The following is a 24702-nucleotide window of genomic DNA, read 5'->3' on the forward strand; positions in this document are numbered from 1 at the left end:
CCGAGGTGGTTTCTTCTTTATTATGAAAGCTTTAAAAACATAGTGGCTTGAAATATAAATAGATATGTTCTCCGTTGTACGTTCTCCATTATCGTCACATATATTCGAGATGGATGTCATATTTACCACATTTCCCCAAGATTTGAATGTAGCACAACACATGCCTTGACGTCTACTTCCAAAATTTTCGTCCTGAGTGATCAGAGAGGGTGGATGAGTAATTCGTGTAGTGTAGGTACGCCCTGTGCCCAGAAGAGAAAAGTGCATTTTTCAGTCTTAAGGTGAGATACTTAAATTTGTAATCAGTAAAAGGAAAGGATGATACCTCAGGTTTTGCATGCACTGTAAACAGTCCATGTCGGAACCCCATGTAAACATAGCTCCACAGTTTTCATTTACAAAAACGATATGCTAAAATCATGTAACGATGTTACTTAAAAAAACGTTAATGGCGGCGTTGTCCTTCCTTTATCACGGGAAATCTTTATCGACATGTCGGTTGTTTTGGTGCTATGCTAGCATTTACTGGCCAAACCTCATTTAGGAATATCAGTTCAAGTTTAGACTCGATACAGTCAAGATCGCTAACATATATAAATGTAAATCATTGGGTCCCATGGGTCCTCGGGTGTTTCCGTAATATTCGGCATTAAATTGATTCACTGAAAGCATGATATGTTAGCTACGTTTGGGTTTTGCTAACGCGGCCCGTTTACACTCGCTGTACTGGCAGAGGACTAGCCACTCCAGAGAAGTCCTTTATTAAAAAAAAAAAGTTTCGCAATGAACAGTTTATGTTGAGACTTTTGAAACTCGATTTTAAGAATGGACCACTTTTCTTTTACTTAGTGCCGTAAACTGTGCATTACTGTCATCGTATGTTCGACAACATTAGGTGGTACTGTTTGAAGAAGCTCAGTTTGGCACTATGTTGGCAGGAGTGTGCTGTGCGTCCTCGGGCTGTCACAAGCCTAGACATGCCCGACACTGCCTCCAATGAGCCCGGTTCGAAGGTTTCGGATCCACAACATTCCCAGAGACTCCTGAGAGTCCTTCGCACCTTTTGGCAGGAGCAAAGTTTCCACGATGCGCTGCTGGTGGTGGACGGAGAGGAGCTTCCTGTCCAGAAAAATATCCTGGCTGCTGCCAGCCCCTACATCAGGTCAGTCAGTCACAGCACAGATCGAACTGTTTGTAAACACCAGCCAGGGACAACAAGGGCGTGTCCAATTTTATTTAGTGGCAGTGCTATAGCTCAAATGATTCTTGCTTTACTTCCTGTTAGGACCAAGCTGAACTACAACCCTCCAAAGGAAGATGGGTCTACTTACAGAATCGAGCTGCAGGGGGTCTCTATGGCCATCATGAAACAAATCCTGGACTACATCTTCAGCGGTGAAGTGAGTGGGGATGCTTTAAAAAGCAGAGTGACCTGCTGATATCCTAATAGCGTGTGGCTTTCACTGACTGTTCAAATGTACCTCACACACAGATCACCCTGAGAGAAGAGACCATCCAGGACATGGTGCAGGCATCCGACCTTCTCCTCATGACCGACCTCAAGTCTCTGTGCTGCCAGTTCTTGGAGAGCTGCATCACTGCAGAGAACTGCATCGGTATCCGCCTCTTCTCTCTGCACTATTGCCTCTACCACGTGCACTACGTCGCCACAGAGTTCCTGCAGACGCACTTCCGTGACGTGGCGCTGACTGAGGAGTTCAGGGAGCTGCCACCGGACCGGCTCTGCGAGGTGCTGTCCATGGAGAAGCTGAATGTGGGCAACGAGAAGCATGTGCTGGAGGCCGTGGTGCGGTGGTTCGCACACGACCCGGATGATCGCAGGGTGGGTAGCACTGGAAAATGTTCTCTTTTTTTGCAGAGATACCTGCAGCATTCAGAGGCAAGTCTCATTGTCCAGCTTTAGTTTTATATCAACAAAATACCGATGAGTGATTTTTCCTATTAAATTCTAAACTACCTAACTATAAACACTTTTCTTTTTTATGCATATGAAACTCTGTGAAGGGCTGGCTCAAACTGAATAAAAAACCAAACTGTTATTCCATCTGAATTTGCAGGTACGCATGAAGGAGGTGATGTCTGCCGTGTGGCTGCAGGGTTTGGATCTGAGCTACCTGAGAGAGCAGGTAAACAGTCTAAATACTTCTTACCAGCTGCTACTGGCAGGCACAGGGAGACCGTGTTTGGATGTGAATTTTACTCTGGAAACTGTTGTGTCAATGTAAATGTATGTCATGAAAACTTTAACAAGAAGCAGGAAGTATATTCGATTTTATGAGCTAGGATTCTGATCCCAGGTTATCCTTTGGCTATAATGACAGCGTGACAGCTCAGGTTAAAGGCTGTAGCAGCTGAAATGCAGGCGGAGGCTGCCTTTCTTCAACATTAAATGTGAATACAATGAGTCTCTTTCTCCCCGTGTTAGCAAGGCTAACTGACAAATGAACCATGGTTTTAAATCTGAGAAAACATCAAATGGCAGCAGAGAATTTCAGAACAAAGTGGCTCCTGTTTTCAACATCTAACAACACTGAGCATTGATAACTGAGTATACTGAGGAGTGCTGTGTGTGTAGTGGCTAAAACACACACACTTTGTCTCCTTCAGCCTCACCTGGTACATCTCCTCCACCTGCAGACATGGACAGTTTAGCTGTGTGTGAGCCAGTGATCCTCACACGCAGTCATTCACCATGAAAACTCTCCTGAAAAGCTTTTAGTGACATCCCAGTGTGGGAGGAACTGCTGATTACCACCTTTATGTGGGAAAGCTGTGGCTTACTCAGTCTGCTGTAAACATACAAATGTAATATAAGTTTTGAGCTAACCTCGCTGTGTGCTACCGTTGTATCCCATCAGGCCATGGGGGAGCCTCTGATGAGGGAGGTGATCAGAGAGTACTGCCAGCCGGTGCTGACGCAGGGTCAGCTGCAGGGGGAGGCTATGCTCGCTGCCTTCAAACCCAGAGGGTATTCTGAGTGTATCGTCATCGCTGGAGGTGAGGATCGCAAGTAAGTCACACTCGCCAACTTTGTTTTGTTCTGTTTGGGCTTCATGCAAAGAAACAGAAGTTTATTTCATACATTTATTTTGGCTGCAAATACATTACCATTTATAAGCTTTATTTATTGTGCTGTATTCTTCAGTGTCGGCTGATGACATCAAAACTGAAGTAACCTTAACTAACCGGCCTTAACTCGAGTGTAAATTGTGTAATTTTGTGCCATTCTGGAAAAATGACTCATGTGAAATAACCATGACAGTATTTTTGCCTGTGACTATGAAATGTTGGTTCCATGCGTCACAGTGAGAGATGTTCAACAAAGATAGCCTGGGACAAAATTCCGACACAGTCAGAATGAATGGATGACCACTTCACAGCTACAACCTGTGTCTACTGAGCGAAGAAAGGAAGGGTGGGGGTGGGGGGGGTATCAGCACTTGTTGGAAGGAAAAAAAAAAAAACAGCTGACGGAGGGAAAAAAAGATTGAAGCAGTAAAACTGAGCTGAGCGCTGCAGCAGAAGCTTGTTTGTATGCTGTGTCCTTCAGATGTTATCATGACTGACGCAGCATGGAAACAAAGCAGATAACGTAGACTTTGAGATTCAGTTATCACCTTTGAACTTTGAATGCCTCTGAAATCTCACAGTGTGCTTCACTCTGTCCTGTAACCAAACCATCTCAGCTGAGATTAGTTCAGGTCATGGTGGAGGTGCGGTGGGTTGATGCAGTATTTTTATTTAATTACATAAAAGCTCAGACACTTAAGGAAGCTAATCAGAATCAGAATCAGAAAGGGTTTTATTGCCAAATGTTGAGCAGGTTTACAACATTAGGAAATTGCTGCGGTGCTTCAGTGCAAACATACTGTCATAAATTACGCTTAAATAGACATGAAAATAAGAATAAGAATTAAAAGTGCTAAGTAGATAGATATATACATGATATATACATGAGTGCAGGTGGTGATCAGTGCCAAACATGGAATGATGCAGTGAACACAGCGTAGGGTCATGTGTTAGTGGTGGGAACAGTCATACGGTTATTGTTCATGTGTCCAACAGCAGAGGGGAAGAAACTGTTCTTATGGCGAGAGGTTCTGGTGCGAATGGACTGGAGCCTCCTGCCTGAGGGGAGCAGGTCAAACAGACTGTGTCCAGGGTGAGAAGGGTCAGCTGAGATCCGAGCTGCACGCCCCAGTGTCCTGGAGGTGTACAGGTCCTGCAGAGATGGGAGTCTGCAGCCAATCACCTTCTCAGCAGAGCGCACAACACGCTGCAGTCTCTGTTTGTCCCTGATAGTGGCTCCAGCGTACCACACGGTGATGGAGGAGGTGAGGATGGACTCGATGATTGCGGTGTAGAATTGCATCATCGTCCGTGTTGGCAGGTTGAATTTCTTCAGCTGCCTCAGGAAGTACATCCTCTGCTGGGCTTTCTTAATGACGGAGGTGATGGTGGGCTCCCACTTGAGGTCCTGGATGATGGTGGTACCCAGGAAGCGGAATGAGTCCACAGAGGTGATGGGGGTGTCAGTCAGGATGATGGGGGGGAGTGGAGCTGTGTGCTTCCTGAAGTCCACAATAATCTCCACTGTCTTCTGGGCATTCAGCACCAGATCAGATTCTGATCTGATTCTGATTCTGATAAAAACGGTACAGATTATTTCAAGGTTCAGGCTTTGCAGGGTTAACTCCTCCTTAATACTTTGTGTGTGGCTCTATAGTGTACTGGTTAGCACATTCAAATGGTTGATGGTTCAATTCCATCTGCATCTGACACATGGCCCTTTGGGGTTGTGTCAGGAAGGGGATCTGATGTAAAACCTTCCCAAATCCAGCGTGAGGATTAGGGAGATTTATATCTACTTGTATTTATATAAGTAGATATAAATACTTACTTTTTGTCTGGTTCCCTGAAAACTGTCAGAGATTTAATGAAAGTAAATACAGATTACTGTAACTTGTACAGGGAGAAAGAAATGATTTTCAGGCAATTCTTTTTTTCTAGTACTGGAGCTACAATTACTCTGCAACACATCTTTCTGCCTTCAAAACAAGAAGATCTAGTGTGTTCTCGTTAGTTGATTTCTAAAGGTTTTGTCCTAAACACCCATTTAAAAGCTATATTGTTTTGTAGTTTTCACTTTGTTGGCCTACTTTCAAGATTAGGCTTCAAACTTTCCTTTTTGCTAAAGCATATAGTTAGGGCTGGACCAGGTGACCCTGAATCCTCCCTTAGTTATGCTGCAATAGACGTAGGCTGCCGGGGGATTCCCATGATGCATTGAGTTTTTCCTTTCCAGTCACCTTTCTCACTCACTATGTATTAATAGACCTCTCTGCATTGAATCATATCTGTTATTAACCTCTGTCTCTCTTCCACAGCATGTCTTTATCCTGTCTTCCTTCTCTCACCCCAACCGGTCGCAGCAGATGGCCCCGCCCCTCCCTGAGCCTGGTTCTGCCGGAGGTTTCTTCCTGTTAAAAGGGAGTTTTTCCTTCCCACTGTCGCCAAAGTGCTTGCTCATAGGGGGTCATATGATTGTTGGGTTTTTCTCTGTATCTATGAAGCGCCTTGAGGCGACTTTTGTTGTGATTTGGCGCTATATAAATAAAATTGAATTGAATTGAACTTATGCAACACAATCAATTGTTTGCAGAGAAGTCATACTTTGACTGTAGCTCAGGAGGTAGAACAGGTCATCTACTGATCGGAAGGTTGGTGGTTCGATCCCTGGCTCCTCCAGGGATCCTGGCTAACGCCAAGTTGAGTCCGATGCATCCATCGGGGTATGGATGTGTGTGAATGTACTTAGAAAGCACTAAGAGAGAGTGCTTGTGAGAATGGGTGTGATTGGGTGAATGTGGCATGTTGTATAGAGCGCTTTGAGTACTCCAGTAGAGTAGAAAAGCGCTCTACAAGTATCAAGTTCATTTACCATTTAGCCTGTTCTCGGTCTCCTGTGTGCACTTGGTCTTCAGTAAAAGTACCGGGAAGGCCGACTCACATCCTGTCTGAACAGAGTGACGGGAAAACTTTTTGTCTGATCTGATGCTTTCACTCTGTGCAGAACCAGGAAGCCGACAGCTGCGTCGCGCTGCATGTGTCCTCTGTATGACGCCAACAGGCAGGCTTGGATAGAGTTGGAGCCAATGAGCGTCGCCCGCCTCGGCCATGGGTTGGTTGCTGCCGGTCAGTGCAGTCCACCGCACCTGTGATCCATAAACATGTCTGTAACAAAACACTTTGTGTTCAGTAAAAGACATTAGCAGGTGTGTCATTAGCAAGGCTGTCTCTGTTGGTCAGGGGGGTTTCTGTTCGTGGTGGGTGGAACAGATGAACACAACGCAGTCCTGGCCAGTGGAGAGAAATATGACCCCGACTCCAACACCTGGAGCCCGATTCCCCCAATGCTACAGGTACGATCACGTTTCTGAAACAGTTACTCATGGAAACCCATAAACAGATAAACGGCAGAAATGAACTCCTGTGTGAGTGTGCAGAAAAAGTGCAAAATAGGGATGCTGTATTAAAAACAACAGAATGCAGTGTTTTGCAAGTGCCATATGATACACTCTCTCCTTCTGCTCAGTGCTTTTCTCTCAGATAGACACTAAACATGTATGAAAACCATCATTCGTGCTTGCTTGGCTACATAAATATTCAGTATATACCAGACGTAGAGCAGACGCGTTGCTGCTATATTGTTTTATATTTGACTTCATGGCCATCAGGTGTCAGCAGTGCTGCAAAAATTCCCTGACAGCTGAAGGGTTAAAGGCAGATGATAAACAGAGCGCACGATCGTTCTCCAGAAAAGTGATGTCATTCACTAATAAAAGTTTGCTGTCATTATTAAGTTCCTGATATGAAGTAGCTGGCGGAAACATGCTGGAAGGTGAAGTTAGGGGAAGGACCCCGACAGAGCTCCACCAGCAGATCATCAGCTTATTAAAGCTGCTGCACCGAGATGAATTTGGCACAGGAGCACTGCACACAGTCTGAAAACAATATAATAAATAATACACTTCAAGCCAGTCATGGGGTCTGATCCCACTGCTGCGTTTGTGTTGACACAGACAAACAGCTGTTTGAAAACCTGACGTCACCAGCGGTACTCTTTGTGGCTTTGGTATGCGCTAATAGCGCATCTGATTTAAACTCAAGTCCCCCTTTGCAAACAAACCGGGCCACAGATCGCCCAGCTGTGCCCAGTTGTGCTTTGCACTTATGAAACATCTGAACTTGGAACTCAGACGTGGGAACACCCAGAGACCCCAGGAGGGTGTTTGTTTGTGGCTGAGCGTACAGCTGAGCTTGGGGGATGTTGTTGGCGGTGGTGGTTGATTATATTAACATCCGCTGACGTTCTCAGGCTCGTCAGAACTTCGGTGTGGTGGAGCTGGATGGGCTGATCTTTGTTCTTGGTGGAGAGAGTGAAGAGCTGGGGCTGATCACCGTCGAGGTGTTCGACCCCTACTTCAATACCTGGAAAATGCAGACCAGTATGACCATGATCCGCAAGGTAACACCCTCACCTATATACACACACACACACACACACACACACACACACACACACACACACACACACACACACACACACACACACACACACACACACACACCTCTACCTCGGGTATTCATATCATCTAATTGACATAATGCTTTCCCTAGCCCCTTACCCTAACCATATAAAACAAATGCCTAAACCTAACCACAACCTAACTGTGACCCTGAAACTAAAACCACATTTTGAATCTCAAAAATGCCTTTAGATATATAAAATATCTAAATGGTATCAAATAAAATAAAAACAGACATTAAAATAAATAAATGTTGACGTAAGTGTTGAACAATTAATTAAACATAAAATTAACATGACGGAAATGCCCAAAAAGAAAATGTTAAAAGTGCAGAAATTGCATAAATAGAAGCAGGACAAATAGTAAATGTTGTACAAACAAAGGAATAAAGTAAATACAGAAACAAATAAGGGTCTAAGGCAGCGGTCCCCAACCCCCGGGCCTCGGACCGGTACCGGTCCGTGAGTCGTTTGGTACCGGGCCGCGAGAGTTGAGGCTCAGGTGTGAAATGTATAGTTTTCAGGGTTTTTATCGGTTTTCAGCGTTATTTTGTTATCGTTTTGATCGTTAACTCGGTTTTCCTGGGTCTTTTCACGTGTGTTATGAATAAATCTTCTTTTTTTCGGTACCGGTACTAGTTTTATTTTGTTGTATTTATCCGCGACACCTTAAAGGCCGGTCCGTGAAAATATTGTCGGGCATAAACCGGTCCGTGGCGCAAAAAAGGTTGGAGACCGCTGGTCTAAGGTGCTGCCCATGTAACTGCCCAGGCTCAGGTTCTACTGTGGATTTTTGCTGCGTGTCATCCCACCATTAAAACTATCAAAATAGCACCATGAAATAATTGTAGACCACTTGGTAGAAAAAATGTCTAAATGTGAAGCCGTTGGACACGTGATATTCCACACAGCAGCAGCAGGGTCGGCTGAAGTGGTGCGACAGATCGAATCGATACTTTTAGTGAGTTGGGTGTGGGTCTGTTATCAGTAGTTAGTTTTTTAGGATTTCTACAGCTTTTCCATCTGAGCTCATCTGTTCTGCAGAACCGAAAGCTAACTGGCTGCTGAGTGTTAATGATGGGTGACAACGTCAGCAATTTGTCATCTTACACGAGAGTCTGAAACCACCAATCAGAGAGCTGCATGACGCCAGCTTCTTGTTAAATTTGAAGGAAGGACCAGAAAAAGAGAAAAGATGAAAAATTTACACAGAAATGAGTCAAATACGTAAGTGCAAATTAACTAAGAAAAGGACGACACGGTCTCACATTTAGCTTGGATGGGTTGTGAATGTTTTCAGTAACGTCAGCACTAGAATTCCCAGCACAATGCCCCTATTTATGTATATTGGACTCAGTGTTTAGCTATTTTTGGAATAGGCTGGAATTTGACCCATATTCCAGTTGGGAATGCTGTACCACCCGGAGCGCTTGGAACTACGGTTGGCGTCACTTGTGTACGCCAATGATTTATTGCTCAAGCTGGAATTCAACTCAAACTGATGGATGTCACTTTGATGACTGAATGTAAAACTCTGGGTAACAGAATTTGTCTATAAACTGTATATAAAAGATGACCTGCAGTTATGTCACGCAGCGATTCTGGACAAATTTATTTATATTTTTAAAGTGTGTGTTTGGGATTTGGTTAGGCAGCTGTATCCATACATGGGTTCAACACAAAGATACACAGATCTCCTCCGATTCGCCTTAGATTAATGACTGGATGTTGGTGGTCTGTTATGACCCCGTCTTCAGCAGTAACTTCAGCAGAACAGCTCTCATTGTTCTGAAATGTTAAAAACAACAACAACATAAAATCAGTGACAGAAATATTTGGTTAGCTCGCCGGCTGGACGACGCTTTGACCTCGTCTCCGTCTTCTCCTTCAGGTCGGCTGCTACGCCTCCATGAATAAGAAGGTCTACGCCATTGGTGGGGGCTCCTACGGGAAGCTGTTTGACTCTGTTGAATGCTTTGACCCCAAAACCCAGCAGTGGACGGGGCTGTGTCCTCTGAAAGAGAGAAGGTAAGCACAGCCTCTGCTGTCTGTGATCTTAAAACGTTAAAGTCGGTGTTTCCTCACAGTCCTGACGTTTTTGTTTTCTTTGCAGTCAGCTTGTTTTGGGGGGGGGGGGTTCTTACTGCACGCACACTTGCTGTGCAACACTTAACATTTAACTTCAGTGTTGTTGCTTTAATTTGGACTAGTTTATGTTGCACAACAGGAAATGAAACATAGCTCTATAGTCACTGTCATTCTCCCCAATCTGAAAGTTTTATTTTCAGTTTGACTAACTTTATCTAACATCACAGCTTCACTGACTTGCTCAGCAAGTGTAGCTGTTGAGTCATACGGTGCAGTCAGAACATTCAACACTGTGGTTTTTATTGTGCGTTAGTTGTGTCACACCTTCTCTTTCGTATTGCTGAATCCACACCAAGCATGCTAGACCCGTCTGTGCTACTCATGTGGATTTCATCCATCCACAGGTTTTGGTTTCATTATGCGCTGTTATGAGGGTTTTTTTTCTTCTCTGTGGGCGTCTGCAGAATTTCCTTATTGGTTTTTCTGTACTTTTTAAGCACCGCTGCTGCAACTGCGCTTTTGCCCACAGTATGTTCCGAACCTGCTGAGGATCCAACCCTCTCACAGCCGTGGCATTGTACTGAAATTCAACTAAAAAATGCTAAAAGGCAAAGGAATAAATTAAATAAATGTATTTCAAGAGCTGGACCGGGCCTCTGCAATATGACCCATGAGTTTACGGATTTTGGATCCTCAAACTTTTACCTGCCACCATTTGGTTCCAGAAATGATTCTATGTAAGACAAAATGACATAAATATTTATTCATCCCAAAGTTGAGTGAGGGTCGAGTAATAAGCTGTCACTTAATGATAGCAAGCTGCTCGAGGCAAGCCAGGTTATTTGTCTCATTAAAAATGCTCCAAAAGGCACCGATGGCACGAACCCAGTGTCACTGCGCTGAAACCACATTGGTCTCCCACCTTCCTCAGAACGTCAGTAAAGTTAACCACTGAATAAGTTCTGTAGTTAAAAACAGACGACCATAAATCCTCGAGTTGTGGAGAGAAGCAGTGTTTCTGTATTCTTGAACAGAGGTCCTCGAGGCTTCACAGGGTGTACGTGGTCACATGCATCCTTTTTATAGCGTTAATTATTCAATTCAGATCAATTCAGTTTCATTTATATAGTGAAATATCAGCGCTTTACGTTTGTAAGGTAAAGACCAGCAATAAGATGACGCTCTGAGCCAGCATTTGGCGAGAGTGGGAAGGAAAAACTCCCATTTAAGGGAAGAGATCTCTCCCGTATCACCCTAATTTACTCGTTACTTATTATCTTTAAATGAATTGTTAAACTCATTGCATAGCGAGGAGCCCGCTTTACTGTCAACCCTCAAAATGTCTGTGCTGCTCAGGTTTGGCTCGGTGGCGTGCGGCGTCGGTCAGGAGCTTTACGTGTTCGGCGGAGTCAGAAGCCAAGAGAACGACAACCCCGAGCAAAGACAAATGACGACCTGCAAGTCTGAGTTCTACCATGACGAGATGAGGAGGTGAGTCGTTAAACGTTAAAACCACAGACGCAGCCACAGTGACGTAAACTGTGCTGGCGCAATAAAGTGCTGTCATATCAGCGCTTTCCCAAATGCTGTTAAACAGGGCAAGGAATTTTTAACCGTTTTATTTTGAATGCTTCCATTATTGAATTTGCACACAGAACTGAAAAGATTTCACAGAATTCTGGTTCATGGTTTCATTCAACGATCCGCTTTCGCCCTTCTCATTCTCCGCCATGTGCGTATGAAAACAAAGGCACTGCGCATGCGCATTTTACCCATATTCTATCGCCATATTTCATTTTCTAATCGTTGCCCAACATTATAGCGGTGTTACCGTGAACGGTATGATATGGCCCAGCCCTAGTTCTGTTGACCCCACAGATTTCTAATCAGGTCTTTGTGTGGGCGAGTCAATAACGTTCCCTTGTTGAGTCAGAAGACTAAACAATGACCTAGACCCAGTTTTCTTTCAAAATCTTCACGTCTTTCCTTCCGTCATGGGTCCACCTTGATGAAATTCCCACTTCCACTGAAGCATCCCCACAGCATAATACTCCCACGACCGTGTTTCACTATGGGGACAGTGTTCTTTGTTCTTTGGCCTCTCCCTTTGGCTCTAGGTTCATCTCATAATTGTGCTTAATCGTTCTCCAGGTTGTCTTCAGCGCACTTCGTTCTGGTTTGAAGGCGTCTCTTCTGTTTTTCTTGCAGTCTATTCCTGTCCAGGAAACGCTGTGATAACTTTATATATCCATTTCCTGCTTTGTGAGCATCAACAATTATTTTCCTCAAGTCTAAATTGATTTCTTTTATTTTTGGCATCATGCTTTCTCCAGTGACAGCTGAAAGTCTTGTTGAAGCTTTTATTTTGTGTGTATTTGGACGATAGCGCTCCATTTGAACTTCACTTTTTAAACTTGCAGCACATCGTTGCACAGATGAGCAGAGCTGTCCTTACAGTTTGTACGTGTGGCTAATCTTAAGATTGCATTATTAAAAGAAAAGAAACATGTTCTGCTGCAGGTGGATGTTCCTGGATGACCAGAACCTGTGCATCCAGACCAGCTCCTCCTTCGTCTACGGCGCCGTGCCCATTGGAGCCAGTATCTACGTGGTGGGGGACCTGGACACAGGTCGGTGAAAACATTAAATAAAGCTCTCCTGGGCTTTCAGGATGTTCAGTGTTTGATCCTGTTACCCTCTCGCTTCCTTTGGTTGCAGGCACAAACTTTGACTACATCCGGGAGTTCCGGCGCACCACCGGGACGTGGCATCGCACCAAGCAGATGTTACCCAGCGACCTTTCCAAAACGGCCTGTGCCAACTTGCGCATCGCCAATTGTCGACTGTTCCGCCTTCAGCTGAGTCAGGGCATGTTCCGGATCAGAATCTGACCCGAGACAGCAGCCGGCAGCTCTGTCCCGGCTCCATGTGTCTCCACTTTTGCACACTGGTACGCTCTATCTGCTGTAGGTCTGAGTTTATATACAAACACTAAAGCGCTGTAGTCCCTACGCTTTGAAGATCTCGACTCCAGTCATAGGTTTATACTCACGACCCTTTTGATGTATATTTATTGTATGACCAAATGGGATAGACTTTAATCTGAACACATTTTTAGCTTTATGGGTTTTATGACATTTTTCTTATCTAAATCTATTTTCTTTGAAGTGTGGGATCCTTTTTTTACAACTTTCTTTTAAAGGACATTGCTCATTTTGAATGCTTTCTGGTTCTCGGTTACTTGGCGAGGGATTCATTATACACCAGTCACTACCCCTTTATTACACTAGAAATCACGCTGCACAGTTTTTGCAGAGGCAGCGAGGCCCGCTGTGGTGCCGCTTTATTAAAGGATCACTCTAGATCATTTCAAGGCTGCAAATATCCCATTATTATCACCGTTATGACGTTCCAGTTCATGATAACTTTGCACACGTCACCTTGTGGTAGAGATACGAGGGAAGGATGAGTCACACATGAAAGCAAAGTGAAAAGTTGCAGCAGGAATCAGCTGCCTTTTTGGTAAATGCATTAGACACTTGCCAGCTGACTCAGTCACATGCATATTAAGCCTCCCACGCTGGTTTGTTTTACGTGTGTGTGGATGGATAATGTTCTGTTTGGCATGTGCTGGTCACAGCAAAAACTGTATGCAGAGTTCTGCTGCTGCAGTTCTCGATGCTCATGCTAAAGTTCAGAGAAGCCACAGGCGGCTCTGAACACTCGGTTTCAGGCAGGTAGCTAAGCTGGCGCTAATTGTTAATCAAAACTCCTTTTAGATTTGCTGTTACGGTGATCCCACCAGCAAACACGCCTTCCTTTACCATCAACCTTTAATGCAAGATGCACATTACACCACCTTAGTTCATGTCTTTAGGTGAGGCCGAGGTCAACTAACCCCCATGCTGCTGTGACAGAGTAATGTAGATAACTGACTAATGAAAAGGTGTTTTAAATCCATCGTGGGGAGAGAATAACTTTGGTTTTTACAGCCTAAAAAACATAATGTGGGCACTTTAGCAGCACTTTTAGTCTGATTGGTGATCCTCGTTGTTACGTGCCTCAACTGAACCCTAATCATCCCGCAACAGTTTGACAGTTTAGAAGAAGGAAGTAAAATGATTTTGTACAGGAAGCTGTAGGAGCACAGTTCTGAATCCACAACCAAAGATTTCACAAATGTCTCTTAAACTCCAGGAAACTGTCGACGTTACCGGAGGCCCTCGCAGTGCGGTTGTGTCCTTTAAAAACTATGGCGTGCAGCTCAGACGGTGTAGAAAAGCCATGTGGAATTCTCCAAACTATGCACGAACACGGGTGACTTGCTTTTGGCGACGGCACCTGATTTCCATATATTCACAGAAACGTTCCCACGCGCTGATTTCAGCGTTTGCCTCTTGGAGCACAAACTCTTTAATGGATTATCACTTTTTATCTGAGCTGGTCCGGGCCCGGTCCATTCTAAAATAGAGCACGTTACACTGGTGGTTTACTGGATGTGCTGCAGCTTTGCTGACCTCTGACCTGGCTTTACAGTCAGGACAGTTTTGGCATCTCTTGACCCCGTTTGTTCTGTGTGAGTTGCAGCTGCTGGTGTCTGTCCTGCACTCAGCGGCTGTGCTTACAAAATGCCCCGTTCATGCAGCGCAGTGTGCGTTAGGGCCGATCGCCCCGGGCCAAAACTCTTTCAATTTGAAGCGACGCGAGAATGTCAGGTTTTAAAGACTTGCGCAAAAACTTGCATTAGACTGCAGTTGGAATCACGTCTGTATTATTTTGTAAGCTTATTATTTATCATAACATAAATATTTAATACTTCAACACCATAAATATCGCAACAGCATCAGTTCAAGCGGTAATTTGGTATAAACTGATATGTTGCAGCTGGTCGCCTTTATTTGCTGCACTGTTACTGGTTGGTTTGCTACACAAGCATTTGTAGCTCACCTAGCAAAAACACTCCTGTTTTTTTTTTATTGTTATTTATTCCAGTATGCAAAATATCATCTCATTTTTGTTTTTGTTTGTTTTTTTACTCACTATTACCAAGCAGCAACCTCCAGGGCTGGAAAATGAAGCCAGTCCATCAGTATTACGAGCTGTGGTCTGAGGAGCTTGGAAGACTGAACAAGCTTCTTGGATGAGAGGTGAAACATCTTCAGGAAACTTAAAGAAGTCCAAGCTCCTCAGACTACCGTGACCTGTATGACTGAGAACCTACACAGACATTAAGAGCTGTGGTTCCCCGGATCAGTTTCTGTCAGTATCCAGACTCGCAGGTTAAACTGTCCACATGCGCAGCAGAAATAAATACGTTTACAGCCTCCTACACAAAGACAGCTTCTGTTTTCTATACAGGCGCCACTTCTCTGGCCCCCACACAGACCGACCTACCTGCTAGCTGTCTGCAAGGCTCCCCTCACCTGGAGCGGTCATGTTCCATGAATTGAAGCCGGACCTCTCGATGGAGGTTGCGGTGCCCTTATCTAGACGTTCAGTTACCATTTATTTGCTCTCCATGTTACAAAAGTCTTCAGAGACTGGGGGGAACGCTCTAGTCGCCTTCGTTAACACCTCTACACGTTTTTTTAATAATAAATTGCCAAACACAAGAGTTGATTGCTTCAATATGACAGTGATTCCAAGGGCCTAAATATTACATTACAATGATCAACTATATGTAACAGTTGGCTAAAAATAGTTATTGGCTCAACAATAACGGATTAAATATCGAAATAATTTGCTACAAAATAATAAATAATGCACCTTCTGTCAATTCAAAGGGTTTACGTGTGAGGACGTCATAAAAATCACATTAAAAGGATTTAAACACAGCCACAGATGAACAACCACACAGGGCACATTACATCGTGTCATTATTTAACTAAATCTAAGCCAAAAAGCAGAAGCAGTGTGTGAAATCCTAACGACACGCCGTGATTCAGCAGCTTGCAGAACCACCTTTATGTCCCACCGCAACACCTCCGTCCGGTTGAAGTCTGGACTTTGATTGAATCTCCTTTCTGTGGCTGTAAAACAAGACCAAATCTTTACGCCTCCACCACCCTGCTGACAGCAGATATGAGGAGCTGCGTTTAGCCTCCAAACCTGCCGCTCTGTGTTGTGGACAGACGTCTCCGCTTTGCTCTCATGATTTGTTCCAGAAGTCTCGTTTTCAGCTTTGCGAACCGAAGATGTGCAGCAATCTTCTTTTCTCCTGGAAACCAAAACCAGCCATGCTTCTTCAGTCTGTTTGTAATTGTGCTGTCGTGACCTTTAACCTTTAACATGCCAACTGAGGCTTGGAGTTCCTGGATGCTTTGCAGTTTGCAGCCTGGTCTTGGGGTGATTTCCTGGGACGTCCTGCTGCCTCGAATGCTTCCGCTTGTGAATAATCTTTCTCACTGTAGAATTTGTGGACTTCAAATTGTGAAAAGTGAGAATGAAACTTTCCAAGAGAGACCTGCACAAAGGTTACAACAACTACGACACATAAGAAGTAAAAAACAAATACAATATTCCACACAGACAAGTGAGCAACAGCAGATCATTAAGAGCTACATTAAAAACAGTCACACATTTCTGACAATGTCAGCTCTTTCTGTAGATTATTCCAGATTAAACGGGAATAATGCCTTTTTTCCCCGCTCTGTCCTGATTCCCAGGACAATCCTTTGTATGACGCTGTGAGAGCGAACGCTCTATTGGTTGTGGCTTTTACACATATAAACACACAAATAAGAGGAAACCAGCACAGGCAGAGTCTGACCTCACAACCCAGGTCACTGCTGATGTCTTTCCTCCTCGGTATTGTGTTAACAGACCAGCAAACTGCCAAAGTTTGCACACTTGCAGATGATCAGTTAATCGAGTGCATCTGACTCTCAGTACCAGGCTGCTCAACCGCTTATTTCCCATGGAAGCAGTGAGGGTGCATCTAGTGTTTCACACGCTGCTTCTGCCTCAGGGTTTAGTTTCTGTGAAAGAAACAACGACTCATTGTCACAACGTCGTGTATTGTAGTTTATCAGAGTTGGATTTATCAAATTTTAGGACCCGATAAGGAGCAAATGACTTTTATCTCCTGATATTTAAAACTTAAGAAGTGATAGAGGGTGTGCTTTCTCATTACCATGACCGTAGCTAATTGCAAAATCGCTAAAAGAAATTGCAGGAAATGTGCAAACCTAAACACAGCTGGTGCAACAGGCTGTGAGGCACACAGACGAATATGAAGCAACAACTACAATGAAACGGTTTGTGTTTTGTGCTGTAAATGGATTGTTGACATCAGTGGTGTTAAAGAAAAAACGCGGGTTTATTCCGACCCGGACGTAAATGGTTCTGTTGTGGCCGCGTTTCTGCCTGTATAGATGTGAGGAAAGACGGAGCTGACAGAGGTTTTTAAACCGTCTGATTTTCATCATCTGACACATTTGTTTTGTTTTTTCACACTATCTGAAATTCATAAAAAGGCCATAATTGGACAGAAAGCTCTGATATGACAGCCCAGCTGAATATGAAAGGAATTCCTGGTCCGCTTCCTTGTTCTTGTCGTGTAACATTCCAGGGTGTCTTAACATTTAAAGTCATATGGTTTCCAAGCTGCTCCGTGTACTAAACAGCACTTGCTCTCATGTGTTCGCACCTCATGACTGTCTTTGTTGTGATGTGTTGGAAAACATTATAAGGGAAAATAATGGCCGTCTAACCTGAAAATAACCAAAGCTGTGTTGTGAAAGAAAGAGGGAGTCTTGTTTCACTTTGTACTTTTGTAACTGGTGCATGAGGAAGTTTTGTAAGATGTTTCCCATGAGTGTCGTTCATTTACGTCAGAGGAATTAAAACTGTTGGTGGTCAAGCTGTATGTTTTTGTCTCATTTGCTTCTCTATTTTATTTCAGCCTCCAGAGAGAGCGACATGCTTAGTCACTTTCCTGCTGCTCATTTTGTATCATGCAAAGAGATGCTGAAAGCTCCTTAATAACACCTTTTATTGTTTAGGTTGACTGCATTGCTCAATAGCACATTCAGAGTATTTGCATTGGTATTATAAGGCTGGTGTTTTTTCCTGTTTTGTATCCGATCTGTGCCTGACCAAGTTTTCTTACTCGAGATGTACACGATGCACTAAAGTTCATTTCTAAAACACAGACGTGTGCGACGTGCTCGAATTTGCACAAAGTTGTCCACATTCCGTTCGTGAGGGTTCTCAGTACAAACAAGCACCAAGGAGGACGGGAGGGTGAATCATGCCTGTAAATGTGCTGATTCAGCTGAGAAATGCTGGGAATTATTATTTGAAAGCAGCACAGAAAATCTGCAGAGCCTCGCTGCTTTACTTACCAGTATTCTGTTCAGTTGCTACTCGGGGAAGCTCTCTGTCGGCAGCTCCGCTCAGAATCGCAGCCAAAGGGTGGAAGGTCTCATAATGTGGATGCTGCACCAAGAGCTGAGCATGAAAGCGAAGCTGTTGATTTGCTGCTTGACCGATGGCCACGAGCTGTGATTAATGACCGAAGAAGATCGTGGGTAAAAGTGTTGGAAATGAGCTCAAAGTAGGCCCGCTACATCTCACCGCGATGCCTTCACAGGCACCTACAAGGTGAGCTGTTTCAGGCATGTCCACCTGGGAGGAGACCCCTGGGTAGACCAGGACACACTGGGGGGCTCGTGCCTCTTGGGGATGGCCTGGTGTCCCCCAAGAAGAGGTGGAGGAAGTGGCTGAGGAGAGGCAGGTGTGGGTATCTCTGCTTAGACTGCTGCCTCCACAACTTACACCTGGATGCTAATGAAGAAAAGGTAGAAGTTGATGCACAAAAATATGCAGGAAATGACGTGTGTGACCTCAGAGCCTCTGTTTAATGTGCTCCAGCAAAACCTACACACAACTGCATTTTATAGTAAACTCCCCAACTTTACATTATTTATCTTCAGGCCACTGAATCTCCACTAGTGGTACCTGCAGGGCTAGTTTAATTTAGGAGGGTAAAAATTACGTTTTCATTGTTTTGTTTTGTTTTTTACTTTTTCACAATCTGTAATGACTGAATTTCCAGAGAAATGGGATAGTCTTACATGGCCAAGCGAGTAACCTGATCTCAACCCAGTAAGAACATCTTTGTGAGGCATTGGGGAAAAACGATCCTGAATGCAGTGAGAGCACAGAATGGCTGTAATTCCTAAAACAGTTCATGCGATTTCAGTGGAAACGGTCGTCAGATATTATTTCAAGATTATTTTCATTATTGCCGAGTCTGTATGACAAACTCCATCCTTGATGGAACTTGCATCATTTCCTTTGCGTTTTGTTTGAATTGAATTGATATACCTTTATTAGTCCCACAAGGGGAAATTTTTTCCAATAAGACTACAGATAACGCTGCCTGTTATAACTCGTCTCCTGAACAACACTCACCGGAGGGCCCGAGGTGTTGCAACAGGATGGGCTTTCCTTTTGAGGCACTGTTGGCAGTATGGTAGGGGTGGGGTCTCTACAAGAAAGGTGAGATGACCCAGCGGAAGCATGTGTAAACCTCAGAGGTGATACTGAGGTGGGTGTTGTGGTTTGGGACCTTTGGGAAGAGATTTTAAGCTCCTGCTCTCTCTTTTAACAGACTCACTCGCTGCTTTGTTAGGTACACCATGCAATTATCTAATCAGCCAATCACATTGCAACAACTCGTATTGCAAGATTAAACCTCCTATCAGAATAGGGAAGAGAAGTAATCTCAGTGACTCTTAACCTGACATGATTGTTGGTGCTAGATGGGCTGAGTGGTTCAGAAACTGCTGATCTAATTAATCATGTGTAGAGTTACCTGAGAATAATCTGAGAAATATACAGTGAGCGATAATTCTGGGTGAAAACCCTGAAAAATGCCCACTCGGGGTATGAACAGACCCCACTATGGCCCAGTACAGGTGTGAAATCTGAGCCACGCTGACAGTTTAGTGTGGACAGCCCACACTAAACAGAGAGAGGCCCACAGTATGCCTACATTATAGATGTGAGCTGCCCTACATTTTACACAGGTACGGAGGCCCAGACAAGAAAAGCCACACACAGCACAACTGTGGTTCAGATTAGTGGGGATATTTTCTTGGCATGCTTTGGGCCCCTCAGAAATAAATGAGCATAATTTAAATGCAGCAGCATGCCTGAGTATTATTGCTCACCGTGTCAGTCCCTTTATGACCACACTGTACCCATCTTCTGATGGGTGCGTCCAGCACACAGCGTCACAAAGCTCAAATCATCTCAAAACTGGTTTCTTGAACCAGTTCTCTGCACTCCAGTGGCCTCCACAGTCACCAGATCTCAACCTAGCGCAGCGCCTTTGGGATGTGGTGGAACGTGAGATTCCCATCGTGGATGTGCAGCTGACAAATCTACAGCAACTGTGTGATGCCGTCACGTCAACACGGACCAGGATCTCTGAGGATTCACCACCTTGAATCTGTGCTGTGAAGAATGGAGGCAGTTCTGAATGAACAAGGGCGTCCAGCCCGGCACTAGCAATGTGTTCATAATAAAGTATCATGTCCAAACCTTTTTTTGTTCCCTGTGTATATATGAAGATGTGATCCCCCTTTGACCTAAAGTGTTTGAGGGATGAAAAAATGGTTATTTCTCACATTTTTAGGACATCTAACATCTTTTTTTTTCCAGGTGCAGGCTTGCACAGTCGAGGTGTTGCCTATAGCTTGTTCAGTAAAATCAAACTTGTTACAAATCTGCATCAAGTGTATGTCGGCAGAGTTTAAACGCTGTCTGAACCTTTGCTCTCACTGACACTTACATGTTTGTAAAAACACAGAAGTGATGGTGTCGCTTTGTCTGTAATAACTTTCTGTCTCTTTGTGGTTTTTTGAAGCTCCTTTTAGTATCTTTGTGTCTCTTTGTGGTCACATTGCATCTCTGTGGAGTCGTTTTCTCTTTTGTCTTTGTTGTTATTTTAACTTTATGTTTTTTACGTGTCTGTTTGCATCATATTACATCTCGATAGGCTGATGTTTTCTCTTTAAATTCCATCTATTTGTATTTCTGAATGCTAAATTCTGTCACTGTCCAGTAACAAATGCGTAGTTACTCTTACTTTGGAGCCTCATGATGTCATTAAGTACACAGAACACAATCGGGCTTGGCACTCTCTATTTTTTATGCCTTTTTTCTCATCATTTTCATCAGTGATATGTTCAGGATGTTGAATGTAATACTTAAGAAAAACCACACAGATCACACTTAATCAAAGGGAGATTACCCATGATGGATAAATATCGCCACCCCCTCATCACCTGTGTATTTGTCATTCAAATACATGTTTGTATTTCTGCTGATTTGTATGGTGTACAGATAAACGGCCTCTGTGGATGGAAGTTCTGCCATGAATATGACTAAACAGGTAACAGAGCTGAAATGCACAGAGGGTTAGGAAAATCAGCCATTGCCACAATGTAAAGCATCTACCTGGGAAGCATTTTTTTATGACCCACCTGTGGATGTGAGTAAGTGGGAACATGAGTCACGGTGACTGTCAGCAGTGGCTGGGAAGGCATGACTCCGGGGCTCGTATTGTTCAACATCCGCTTGGATGAGACATCTATGACGGACGTTGGCAAGTTGTGGCAAGTTGATCTTTGCGATCCAAAATAAACCTGTCGGGGTCCAAACCTGCTCTGCTGGCTTTTTTGATGGACGAGAGTAAAACCAAAGATATACAATATCCTCTGACGGCTGCAGCATTCATTACATTCCTTCGGATGTGGACATAATCCTGTTGGTTAGTCATTCTGCTGGGGCAAAAATGTATTTAGTATTTTCATGACTAAATACATTTTTGAATGATAAAAATCATTATTTACTAATCTTCAAATATTAATATATTAATGTAAACACAGTAAAATAGCAATAAAATGTTTGGGTTTTGTTCTTAAAAAATTATGTGGAAATTCCGAACACAAAGCTTCCGGGAAAGAAAATGCAGCTTTGGGAAGCTGAAATAGGCACAATGCTACTTACACCCTATTGGCTGGCATTTGCAAAGTGTTTTTAGGATGATACCTTAAGGTGTATCTTCTGTTTGACCTGTTAAAATAGGCAGTTTTTAGCATTTTTAGACAGGTCTCCCTGCAAATACCAGGGGTCAACTTTAATTTGAGAAAGTCTATTTATTCTAGGCTTCTCAAAAAAACTAAGGGAAAACTTGATAAACAACAATAACTGGAAGCTGTCTTTTTGCAAACAATCAAGACTACCACGACCTGGATGACTGAGAACCGACACAGACACATACGTGCACTGGAGAAGCAACAATAAAACAACATCCAACAGGTGATAGTTTTGCAAGTGCTCTCCACGTACCATTGCTCTCATCTTGTCCCTCCTCACTCATGTTTCTCTAGTTTTACCTTTTTGTCGGTGTCTTTGTCATATCGTAGCCAGTAGACTTTTATAAGATCATGCAAAGTTTGCTATGTCTTGCAGAACAGCCTCATATGGAAATTTCAAGTTATTTTCCTCAAAATTTCGAGTTATTAACTCGAAATTTTGAGAAAAGAGTACGTTTGCTGATAGTAACGCCATGTGATTAATAACAGAAGGATTTCATCATTTGTGAAGCCATGCTGAAAATACTTGTGCATTTATGACCTGGTAGGTTAGCTGTAGCATTTGTAGCTGAGGGCTTTAGCTTCCAGGTAACAAGGAAATGACATAATTCACGTAGATTACTGATTGGCAGCGCTAAGTCAAAATTTCGAGTTACTTTTCTCAAAATTTTGAGTTACTTTTCTCAAAATTTCAAGAAAGATAACTCAAAATTTCGAGTTATGGATACTTTTTTTTTTTAGTGGGGGCAACAGGCTTCCAAAGCCTCAAGAGTCTGGGAGAGATAATGGGAGATGGGCCGTAGAAGGCCATCAACCCAGCAGCAGGACTGGTATCTGCTCCTTTGGGAGAGGAGGAGCAGCGAGACCGCTGCCACAGCCCTATAAAATGACCTTGAGTGGGCTACTTGGATGCAGGTTTCTGACCAAATTGTCAGAATAAGACTCCACGAGCACAGGATGAGGTCCAAACGTCCAAAGACTGGCATTCAGTCACACAGCACATGTGACAGATGTTATGGCACCTATGTAAATGTACATGCTTTTTGTAGCAGTTGGGTTTTTCAGTTCTCCTTTGTGGTGGCTTGTCACATTCTTGCTGATGAGACTCTTCGTCTGTCTTCGTCTGTCTTGCATGCTTTTGAGGCTATGCACAGATTTCAGATGAGGTTTCGGTTCAGGGACTCTTAGGGCCACAGGAAAGCCTTCAGCTTGCACGTGCTGACATATATAAATTCCCCTCTTGCCCCTGCAGGCAGTCTTTTATCCTTCAAGCTCGGGTCCTACCGGAGGCCTGGGAGCTTGAGGGTCCTGCGCAGTATCTTAGCTGTTCCTAGAACCGAGATCTCGGATGTTGTTCCCGCGTTCCGATTACCACTGGGACCACTGTTACTTTCACCCTCCACATCTTCTCCAGCTTCTCGTTTCCCTTCTTTCTGATGTTGCTGTCATTTGGTATCGCTACATTTATCACTACGGCCATCTTTCTCTGCTTGCCTACCACCACTATGTACAGTTGGTTAGCCATCACCAGTTTCTCCGCTCGATCACTCGAGAATGACTTCCATGTCATGGCGTTCCATGTATGCCCTGCCTGCTAGCATCTTGCACCCTGCTGTTATGTATACTTATTTTATGTTATGGAGCTTGTGCTCAGAGCTTGTTCCTGTGCTGCCATGATTAGTTCCTCTGTGCTGTCTTTCAGTTCAACTTTGTTCAGCCACTGGTAGGACTTCTCAATTATTAGCCACTTTAGTCACTTTAGTCACTATCAGATATGCTGTGCAAGGCCCTCCCCTTTCTCGGGTTGCTGCTGCCTGAGGTATTCACTAAGCACACTATCAGTTGTGGCCATCTTCCAGATGTACTCATGGATCTGTTGTTTCCTCCTGGACAGCGGCTCTGACACTCACTAGTCCTCAGCCACCTTTCTTCCACTTAGCACACAGTTTCAGGGTGCTGGATCTGGGGAGAAAGCCCCCATGTCAGTCAGAGTCAGTGGCTCCTATCTCATCCTTTGGTCAGCTTATTATCCCAGCAGGGTACCTGATCACCGGCAGGGCTTAGGTGTTCATTGCCCAGATCTTGTTCTTCCCATGCAGCTGACTCTTCAGGACTTATCTGACCCTCTGCGGGTGTTTGGTGGTTGCAGCTTTCATAGCAGCCTCTTCGTGATTCCGATTTACCTGCATACGTTTTAAATGTATAACTTTTCTGCATTCATTTTTGCAAAAGATTCAGGTTCAACACATACTGGAATATAATGCAGTGAAGCTCTCAGGCTTTATGTTCTGCTTTCAAATAATCATTCCCAGCTGCTGTCATATTATCATAACTGCTGAGTCTATACACTTAAAGGGATCATTTACTTTTCTGTCTGATCTGGTTTCTGAATTTATAACAAATGATATCCAACATATAGGCCTGTAAATACAAATTTCTTCATTTTATATACATAATGTGTATTACTTTAAAAAAGAAATCAATCCCTTCCCTTTCTGTTCCCCATTTCTGTTCACAAAGTTGTCTCTGAGAGCCACAGAAAACTAACCTCTGCCTTTGCAAATGGCAGATGTATCTAATCTGGCTGTGGGGGCAGATTTCGATCAGCAGCTCGGAGCTGTGAAAACTGCCCGTCGCCTGCACGCATCAGCCCGCCAGCGATCGTCTTTCCTTCCCTGGAAAGTGACGACGCTGCATCATTTCCTCAGAACTGGGAAAAGAAAATGAGGATTCGCCTGAAGTCGCTGCGCCCTCCTCCATTTTTCTGCGCGCACGGGGGAGGAGGGTGAGCGAAGCTCGAGCGTGCGCCCTCGGCAGACACTCAAGCGCAAAAGACACACGGCTCATCCGCTCACCTCCCCATTGACGTCAGTCCGGTGTCACATGAACGAGCGA

At 44.0% G+C, this 24702-nt stretch overlaps 1 protein-coding gene and 1 long non-coding RNA gene across 4 annotated transcripts; one reads left to right on the forward strand and one right to left on the reverse strand.

The window, feature by feature from the left end:
- The first annotated feature begins 76 nt into the window (after positions 1 to 76).
- gan (gigaxonin) lies at positions 77 to 17564 on the forward strand. 2 transcript variants are annotated; one of them, XM_084936537.1, is made up of 13 exons: positions 77 to 281; positions 896 to 1162; positions 1286 to 1400; positions 1493 to 1843; positions 2079 to 2147; positions 2880 to 3031; positions 6095 to 6216; positions 6331 to 6443; positions 7400 to 7549; positions 9501 to 9637; positions 11054 to 11188; positions 12218 to 12327; positions 12416 to 17564. In XM_084936537.1, the coding sequence occupies exons 1-13, from the start codon at positions 214 to 216 to the stop codon at positions 12586 to 12588; spliced, it is 1962 nt and encodes a 653-aa protein (XP_084792663.1). In that variant the 5' UTR covers positions 77 to 213; the 3' UTR covers positions 12589 to 17564. The 2 variants fall into 2 exon arrangements, with proteins under 2 accessions (XP_084792663.1, XP_084792664.1); XM_084936538.1 differs by having other exon boundaries at positions 85 to 281; positions 939 to 1162.
- On the reverse strand, positions 16306 to 24587 carry LOC146384562 (uncharacterized). 2 transcript variants are annotated; one of them, XR_014800889.1, is made up of 4 exons: positions 21193 to 24587; positions 20249 to 20295; positions 19876 to 20161; positions 16306 to 18484 (listed from the first exon to the last, which is right to left on the reverse strand). It is a non-coding gene; the product is annotated as an uncharacterized LOC146384562 (long non-coding RNA). The 2 variants fall into 2 exon arrangements; XR_014800888.1 differs by having other exon boundaries at positions 16306 to 20161.
- Positions 24588 to 24702: the final 115 nt, after the last annotated feature.

The sequence above is a fragment of the Perissodus microlepis genome, chromosome 7 (assembly GCF_051167445.1).
Source record: "Perissodus microlepis isolate ML-2025 ecotype Zambia chromosome 7, ASM5116744v1, whole genome shotgun sequence".
NCBI classification, from domain to species: Eukaryota; Metazoa; Chordata; class Actinopteri; order Cichliformes; family Cichlidae; genus Perissodus; species Perissodus microlepis.

What these genes read in the sequence shown, in the direction of transcription:
- gan (XM_084936537.1), top strand. Translation starts at nt 214, where the DNA reads ATGAGTAATTCGTGTAGTGTAGGTACGCCCTGTGCCCAGAAGAGAAAA. An exon ending in TGAGCTACCTGAGAGAGCAG is followed by an intron (nt 2,148 to 2,879) that starts GTAAACAGTCTA and finishes GTATCCCATCAG; the next exon opens with GCCATGGGGGAGCCTCTGAT. An exon ending in CGATTCCCCCAATGCTACAG is followed by an intron (nt 6,444 to 7,399) that starts GTACGATCACGT and finishes TGACGTTCTCAG; the next exon opens with GCTCGTCAGAACTTCGGTGT.